The following is a 9333-nucleotide window of genomic DNA, read 5'->3' on the forward strand; positions in this document are numbered from 1 at the left end:
CAAATATAAATAAAGAACTAAAAAAAAAAGTAATTTTTTTCAGCAATGTGCAAAAAAAAAAAAAAAAAGGTTTGAGCTTCTTATTTTTTGACTTTTGTGTTTCTATGATTTTTTTTTTTCCTGTACAGCCGAACTTTTAAAGTTTCAAATTTTTTATATTTAAATTTCTCATTTTCTTATAAAGATTACATTATAATCAAAACTCATCAAAAAATTACAAATTATATTATTCACCGAATTGATTGGCACATTCAAATACATAACCATGTAGATTGTGTTTTTATATAAACTAAAATTTTTACTTCTAAAATAGCTAAATATTAAGTCAAACAAAAATCAAACAGGAGCTAAAAAGAGAGAGAGAACTTGTGATGGAAATTTCCAAAAACACAGCACCAAAAAGTATCAATCTAAATTAGATTTATAAAAAAACAAAAAAATTCATTAACTAAAGTAGATTTCCAAGAAAGAGTAAAAAATTGATGGAGAGAGAATAGCTAGTTTATAGAAAAAAGATGAGGAAAAGAAGACTTAAAATAAACGGTATAGTCGTAAACTCTAAATTATTCAAGCCATACTATATAATAGAATAATATTATATTATTATAATGTTATCATTAAATAAATAATGATAATAATAGCTTAAAAACACATCCAAATCATATCAACCCAAAGTAGAGTTCTAAAAAACTGAAAAATTCATCAACCTAAATAGAGATGCAAGAAAGAATAAAAAGTCCACCAAAAAAGAAAAATAGAGAGAGTACTTACTTTTGTGTGGGGAAAGTATGGATTGAATAAATTAGAGAATAGAAAGATTATGGTAAAGAGTATAGAAAAAAGAATAGTCAAAATAAAAGGAAGAAAAGAGTAACAGTGACTTAGAGATTAGTGGAAAGATAAAAGAAAATGAAAAATGTTTGAGAAAGTATAACAGTAAAGCGAGAAATTAAAAAGGGAGGCTTGTACTTGTGACCACTATCCCCCAGCCCTGTCCAATTCTCGAAGGCATTCATTTACGGCTTTTGATTAACTATGTCATTTACACAGTTTGATCAACTATACTCCTCTAGTATCACTATTCATTATTGCTTCAATTCCATATTTATCCTTCTTAGTGTATGCTTTGCTCTAAATAAAAATTCTCTAAACTATTTATAGTTACTTTATACTCTACCAATCACAATTTGTCACACATAATATTTTCTTTCCTTATAAATTTTTAATGTTTCATTCAAGATGGACATGTGCTGATTGTTACATTATGGAGGATGAGCTTTATTCTCATTGTGAAGTTTGATGTGCATTTACATGTTTGCATAACATGGACATTAGAAGGAATTTTATCTATGTGAACACACAAATGGTGTCACTCCTTAACAAAAATTGCAGTTTTCTTTTGTAAATGATCATAAATATAGGGAGTAGCACTAAGCCATAATAATGACAAGAAGTTGTGAACTTCAATTTTTAGTGTTTAAGATGCACTCATGTGTGTTTTCTCAGGCACTAAGGTAAAAAGGTTTTGATTTAATCTTTTATCACTTTAATTTCTTGGAGTGTGAAGATTAGTATATTAGGTTTAAGTTAAAAGACACCTTTACTTTTTATGTATTTCAGAGTATCAACTAATTTGAATTTGAATATTACAACCTATTGGAGGATTGTAGGTTGTAATTTGTGAGAGATTCTGCTTAAACAATTGAAGCATGCAGAGCATTTTAAAATCTCGAGTTTAAGAATCTCACTCAAGCGATGGGCAGAAGACCTAGAAATACATCAATGAAGAACATAAATGCTTAAAACAAAAACATAGAAAAGCTTATCATGCAACATTCATAGTTACATGACTTGGAAATTGACTCCCTAAACTTACTGAAGTTTCTAGCCATGATTCAAATATTCAAACTAAGTTCAGGGAAGAGATTAGCCTCTCTTCCTACATAGTGAATGCAACAAACCAATTCCTAATTATGCATCAACAGCTTCGATATCTCTTCCTACTTCCTCATCAACTTTCTTCTCTAAAATCCGCTTCTTGCAATCATAGAAATAGACCATGCAGACTACCCATTTCAGCACATTCCCCAAGCAGAACAAGCTGATTTGTGCAACAATTCCTCTCCCTCCTTCATAGCATCCAAAATAGAGGCATGGCAACCTTAAACCCAGTCCCCAAACAAAGAAAACGAGCATCAAAAGCAGCCCACGCCCCTCGCTACCCTTATTAAAATAAGCAGAAAGAGCAAATGCTTCACCCCCATATATCCCCTCCAACACTGAAATGACAATGCTCATATTCCACATAGCACTCCATTCCAAGTATTTTGTTAGCAGTGCTACAAAAGCTATTCCATAAAACACTGCAAAGAACACATCAACGACAGAATCTTTGATAATAAAATGGTAGCCTGCGAATAACCACATCAATCCGAGTTGGAAACTATTTGTTATTAACCATATTAACCCGAGTAGAATACAAGTTGATACGAAGAGAATGTAAATTGAAGTGATAAAAATGCCTCTCACTCTTGCTCCATAGTAAAGCTTATTTATCATCTCCTTCATTTCCTTGAGAGTCAATGGTCTATCTTCTACATATATCTTTGACGCCAAATCAACAATCACAATCACACTGCAGAACTCAACGAGATGAAGAGGCCCCAGATACAGGAAACCAAGGTGAAACAATTTTTGAAAAAGATCTTTGGTAAGTTGAAGACTCGTTTCTTCGGTTGAAAAATCAGGTATCGACCTCTTATAGTAGAAGTAACCAGGAGGCTCGTTAACGATATTTGAGGCCTCAACCAGTGTCCTCTGAAGGAATATTTCATAGTAAACCATGAAGCATAAAAGAGGCAGGGATGTCAGAAAGATGAAAATGATGAAGTTGAAATTCTTGAAAGAGATTGCAAGAGCTGCTCTAAGGACATCAAAGACCTCCAGCTTCTGGTTCCGCTTATCACGAATGTTCTCGTCCAGCTTCTGCTCTGCCATAATGTGATTGCTATTGATCTTCGAGTCTTTCATTTTGGAGCTTAGTGTTCAGTGTTTTGGATCTCAATGTTCACTGTCAACAAAGAAGATAGATAAAGATGATGGTAGTGGACTTGACTTCCTTGCTCGTCTTTAGTCTACATTGACCCAATTATCAGAGGACTTGGAACTGGTCAAAGTCTCTATTAAGATAAATATATAGAACAGAGAGAAAGAGGAAGGATGTTTCCTTGGTTTACTGGTTGCCATGTCTTATTCAAACTTCAAAGCAGATTGTTTTGGACGGCACGTAGGTTATATATAGCTTTGTTTGCATTTCATTTAAGCTTTTTGATCAGCTATTTGTCCTTTCAGACGGACGTACTGCTTTACTTGCATGTCATTTAACTCCATTACACCGATGATAACTTGGTAATCTAATCTTTCCCCAAGTCCGATAAACCACATGCCTTTGAATACTTCCTATCAAATACATTTCACTTCTAAGTCGAATGTAAGTGTTGAGACTACAACCACATGCCCTTTTCAGGTTACTCCGATTAAAATTAAGTTCGTTCAAAATAAAAAATTTCATAATATTATTTTCCAGTTACAACATACATGTTAGCTCTCAATTATGACTGCTGGATTCAACGCAGTACTACTCTTTTTCATTGCAGTACTACTCCCTTACTGAAAAACAAAAACAAAAAAATGCACTGACAACACTACAGTAGCATTACATAAGTAATGGTTGATGTACGGAGAAAGTGTCAAGAGCCTTGTAACTCTACTCACACCTAATGTTTCTAACCGATACCTCCAAAATTCAAATCCCCCCACCCAATTGTAACTATCTAATTATCAATAACAATTAATAAATAATGATATAGGAATTAAGTACACCTAGATATTAAGAGAGGGGAGGGATCTATAGAACAGACAGCATGCATCAACTTCACAGTAATTGGGGAGTGGTAAAAACAAACACTGTCGAAATTACCAGGTGGAAGGACAATGACATCATATTTGAAACCAAACCACTAATACTTAAGAATCACAGCATGTATCAAAATAAAATAAATAAATAAAAAGAATCACGGCAAACATAAGAGGCACCTAAAGCAAAATAGTCCGGCCAAAAAACAAGCTTAGGAGTAAACACTAACAGCAAACTACAGGAACAGGAAGAGGGAAAAAAGTCACTGATTGCTAATGATCACAGCAGATGCAGGCTTACAAGCATCACGGAAAATTATGAAGATTACTGAAATAAGGAAGCGTTGTATGCACAAACTACCTAACGATGTAGCAGAAAAAAAACTGGGGGTTCTGAAGAGCCTCTAGGTGCAATGAAATCAGCCTTTCATGTTAATTCTCAGCATAGGTTTCCAAGCACCAGGCATTATGTCCATAAATGATCACCATAAACATACTCAAAAGAAAGAACCCAATGAACAACTTCATCTTCTTCAACCAGCCTTTAGAGAGAGTTGAAGGTGTTAGCTAGAGGAGAAGCTTTGTTGCAGACTAGATCATCAAAAAGGGGTGCAGGCAACCAAGTTTCTCATAAATTTTCAACACATGGTACAAGCTGAACAAGATGCAGATGAGTAGATAATGTCGTGCACAGAAGCAGAGATGGGGAGCAATTAACAGCTTTGTTGCAGACCAGATCATCAAAAAGGTTTGTTGGCAACCAAGTTTCAGCATAAATTTTCAACACAAAGTACAAGCTGAACAAGATGCAGATGAGTAGATAATGTCGTGCAGAGAAGCAGAGAAGCAGAGATGGGGAGCAATTAACAGCTTCATCTTCATGAACAAAAAGGTTAACTAAGTTAGAAGCTTTGTTGCAGATGACTACACTAAAAAAGGAACCGCATGCAACCAAGATGCAGGAGCAACGACGATTAGATGACTGGTGCAGAGAAGCAGAGATGGGAACCATGAGCACTAAGATGCAGTATGCAGCGAAACGATGCCATTTAGCCGAAATCACACCTCAAAACAAAACATGTAAACTTTTTAGGAATCTCTAATCCAAATAGATCTAAGCTACCAAAGTTAGTTAAAATAAAAATATAATAGCCAGTAAGGTGACAATTTAAAGTAGGAAAGAGACCTCCAAGTTTCAGTAAGCTGAAGAGAGAAAGCCAGCGCAAAACGGTGTCCAAGGCACCCCTTTTGGTGGCTAAAACACTTTGTAGATGCTATCCATACTCAAGTTTCTATCATTAACCATTGTCACGACATGAACATAACTAATATGATTCTTGTTTGTTCAACCATTTCTACAAGAACTACAGTAAAGCAAAGATGGCACTGTAACATCATTCAGCATGCATTTCAGATCACATACCATCCATCCTTAGTCTCTGCAGAGAAAAAGAGAAAGAAAAAATCAATCACAAGAGTTTGGATGAAAACTTTAAACAAATGTAGAATGATGTTCTGTTCAACAATGATAAAGGACAAGTCACGGTTTCTTTAAAAAGTTGTCCCTTTAAAGTGTTGAACTCCCCAGGTAGTTAGTTAACTAGCAACATCATTAACTAGTACAAACAAGACATACCCATTAGCATAAGGTGAATCTTGGCGAGCACGGCGATATGCAGGGGACCTACTGTAGCTGCGACGTCGAGGAGGCGAAATGCTGTGGCGTCGCGGAGATCTTCTGCCACGGGGACTATAACTCCTGAAATAAGATACAAATACAAAACATCAACATTTGAAATCCGAACTCATTATATCTAATGAACTACAGTTCCATTGATTAATCAAATAGATAAAAATTCAAACTTCCAAAATATCATGTCATACATTAAAGAATGATAACAATGAAGGAAAAGGTACTAACTGAAATTTGACATAAGCTGAGAGAAATCAAGCCACAATGTACTTTTCAAGATAATAAAGAATGATTTTGGTAAATAATACAAAAATCTTGAAAATGAAGAAGATATGCATTGATAATTTTTCACGTGCTTCAATTTGTCGTATATAGTGGGTAAGACAGGAAATTCCCAGACAAACCCCAGTAAATGTTACCAAATTAACAATTGTGGAAGAAGACATAACCACACACACGCAGAGGACTTGAACACCACATAAGTTAGATTAACAGTTGGAATTTAGAAAGGTGACTGCAGGCTAGGTGAACAAAGAAAATACAAACAAATATAACACTAAACACAGCAGCCACTATGTTATATTCTCACATTAATCCTTTAATAAACATCATAAGATGCTTCACCTGTTACATACTATTAACGGTTCAGTATCACATGCATACTCTATAACAAATTCATCTTCCAGCACCAAAGTTAGTACCAGTTGCATAGCACATACATATGAGCCATTTGTTTTTCTTCATGACCAAAACATCATACGATATTGGACTTGCTGATGTGGAATGGCAGTCAGATTTTTGGATTTATTAAAATTGATAAAATCTTCAAAACATTCAATGCAAGGTATAAAAATCTAAGCAACACCACACCCTTCAACACACCTGCGCCCATACCCATAGTCTGGACTCCTCCGACGTCGAATAGGGCTAGGGCTTCGACGTCGTCCACTTCCCAAGCCTCGTGAGCCAATGCGCAAGCGACATTCTCGAGCAAAATGACCAGGTTCTCCACACTCATAACACTTCAAGTCCTCACCTCCACCGCGCCCACGTCCACCACCGCCACCGCCACCACCGCCACGGCCTCCGCCACCCTTAGAATTATGAGAAAGCTCCACACGCCAACCATTTTTCCCTGTAAAAAGTCTTGATTTTTATTTTATTTTTAAGTCTTGAGGATTGAAGAGTGTGAGAGAAGAAAGCTCTTTCAAATCCTTGACTGCCATTGCAGAAAGTTTTAGTAAGACACTAGGACGGAAACTTTATACAGATAATTACCTGGAGCTTATCAGACATGGCCATGACATTTGCATGAGCCAAAGAACAAGCTAGCTAGAAAAGTATCCATAACAACATTGGTTTATAACAGAAAAACTCAGACACGCTATGTATGATTTTAATAAAATCCGTGCACCTGAAATAACTTATGACCTCAAGATAAGGTAGATGTCCATGACACTGAAGGGACAAAATATCAAAATTGATACCCAGATGCAAGAAAACTAGGCCTTTCGGTTATATAATAGCATATTGTAGTTAACCAGGCCCCAAATTTCTATCTTCTAAAAGAACAGCAAAGATAATTAAAAAAACTTGTGTTTTTCATTCATGATTTCTTGCACACATTGGTTAACAAATCACCATCTGTATATAGAAAAGAAATCTGATGGCATGGACATCTAATGTTTTGCTTTTCTTTGCGTAAGTTTTGGCCCCAAGAGGAGGAAGGGGAGATTAAAACTAGTGACCTCCGCTTCAAGAGGCATGCTCCCCAGCCAATTGTGACACCCCTTGGTTTTAAAGATCCATATGTTTCACTGTAATTTCTACATACAGTACTCTAAAGGACTTATTAGCTCAATTCACCTTAGTGTAATTCCCAGTGATTCATATCGACACTTCATAATAGTATATCGTCCTTCCAGATCTATCTCTCTCTCTCTCAACATCATGCACAGAGATAAGTATCAGTATACTATTAAAAAATTGAAATTTCTAAGAAATACAGAAAAAATGTTCTTCACATGAATGCATCTTTAAAAATACAAATTAACAAGAACAAAACAATGCATTCAAATATGGTAATCAGAAACAATGAGAGACTGTGAAGTTAAGCATTTTAAAAAGTAAAAATGATAGAATCACCAAAGTGATATAGAACAACAAATTACAGATTCACTATACTGACCATCCAATGCATGTACTGCATCCAGAGCATCCCTGCGATCATCAAACTCAACAAATGCATATCCTGGTGGTCTTCGAGCAACCCAAACACTGCATAATTTCATTAAGAGCTTCAACATCAGGCAACCCAATTCCAAGTACCAAACACAACAACTAGAAATGGTAAAAGCTAATAAAAAGCAACATAACACACAGTTTTTCAATAACGAAAATCTGTTTTCACAAAAAAAAAAACACAAACAATTTAATAATGAAAGTGAACACTTCTTACCTCCGAAGAACACCATACATTCGGAATTCATCTTCGAGATCCCTCTCGGACACTCGTTGATCCAAATTCCCAACATAAACCCGAGACATTGTAGCAACCCAGTGAAACCTAAAGAAGCAACCCAAACAAATAAAACTTTCTACCTCAAAATTTATACCAAGAAAAAGCAAATAGAGACAAAATACGAATTTCCCACATGCTAAACCCCCCCCCCCCCCCCAAAAAAAAAAACTGAAACTTAAAGCATAGATCCTCAAAGATGAAAGCTTTTTTTTCTAGTAAAGCAGTATTTTCAGGCGAAAAAAACAAAAAAAAACGGTCCAATAAATGATTACAGACTGTTAAAGATGTGAGACAACTAGGGTTTTGTTTTGTAGACACGGATCGTGCAAAAGGCGAGTAGATGAGACTTGAGAGTAGAAACATAGCAATGGGTTACCTTGTAGAAGAAGCTAGGGTTCTGTGAGAGAGATCGTAATCGATCAGAACGAAAACGAAACCCTAGTGAAATGGGCAGAGCTGTAAAACCCTAGAGTGGACCAGAAGCCTCAGAGACCGCAGTTTAGTTTGAGTGTGCAAAAGTCTTCTAAGTCTACGAAACTATCCTCGGAGCTCAACTCTCTCTAGTTTGTGTCTCTCTATGTCTTGTTCTTTGTTCTTTTTGCACTTTATAGCTTTATTTGGGCCTGTCATTAAGCCCGGCCCATTTACCATATGTTCAAACTAGATTTTGAATTGAAAGTTCAATCTTGTTAATAACAAGTTACCACTTGTTTAGGGCATTATCGTTACGGGAGTAAAAATTTACGGTTGCTATTTTAGCAACCAAAGTCATTAAAATAGAGCTTCATTTGGGAATGCATTTGTAAAACTTTTTAGCACCCATGAATAATAAGGTTATATATATACTGATGGGTATTGATTTTTCCCATCTCCAACTCGTCCACAAAGGTCGTCCGTAACCCGTCCGGAAAGGTAAACACCCTTCGGAGCCCACCTGTAACTACCTCATCCAAGCAAGAAGAGCTCTGGACGAGGTAAGCACCACCATAGTGATGCACTCGTCCAGAGTGCCGACAACCTCGTCTTGAAGGAATTTGCCTGTTAGACGAGAGAACCCCTGCGCGTGTACCAAAGCACACTCAACTAAGGAATTCCAGGACGAGGGTATCATACTTTGGAAAATCTCTGAATATGACGTGATAATCCATTATCCCACGCACAACCGCCTGGTATCCGTTGCGGAACAGTAGCATAACTCCTAAAC

The 9333-nt window shown here is 36.1% G+C and overlaps 2 protein-coding genes across 3 annotated transcripts; both read right to left on the reverse strand.

The window, feature by feature from the left end:
• Positions 1-1971: 1971 nt before the first annotated feature.
• On the reverse strand, positions 1972-2997 carry LOC142629092 (uncharacterized). Its single transcript, XM_075803080.1, has one exon. It carries the CDS (start codon positions 2995-2997, stop codon positions 1972-1974), a length of 1026 nt encoding a protein of 341 aa, XP_075659195.1.
• A 2040-nt stretch (positions 2998-5037) lies between these two features.
• Positions 5038-8708, reverse strand: LOC142628079 (serine/arginine-rich splicing factor RSZ21). Of its 2 annotated transcripts, none has more exons than XM_075802045.1 (6): positions 8506-8708; positions 8067-8174; positions 7797-7885; positions 6503-6743; positions 5552-5674; positions 5038-5354 (listed from the first exon to the last, which is right to left on the reverse strand). In XM_075802045.1, exons 2-6 carry the CDS (start codon positions 8153-8155, stop codon positions 5348-5350), a joined length of 549 nt encoding a protein of 182 aa, XP_075658160.1. In that variant the 5' UTR covers positions 8156-8174; positions 8506-8708; the 3' UTR covers positions 5038-5347. The 2 variants fall into 2 exon arrangements, with proteins under 2 accessions (XP_075658160.1, XP_075658159.1); XM_075802044.1 differs by having other exon boundaries at positions 6491-6743.
• Between the last annotated feature and the right edge of the window lie 625 nt (positions 8709-9333).

Source organism: Castanea sativa, chromosome 3, assembly GCF_040712315.1.
Source record: "Castanea sativa cultivar Marrone di Chiusa Pesio chromosome 3, ASM4071231v1".
In the NCBI taxonomy this organism is placed as follows: Eukaryota; Viridiplantae; Streptophyta; class Magnoliopsida; order Fagales; family Fagaceae; genus Castanea; species Castanea sativa.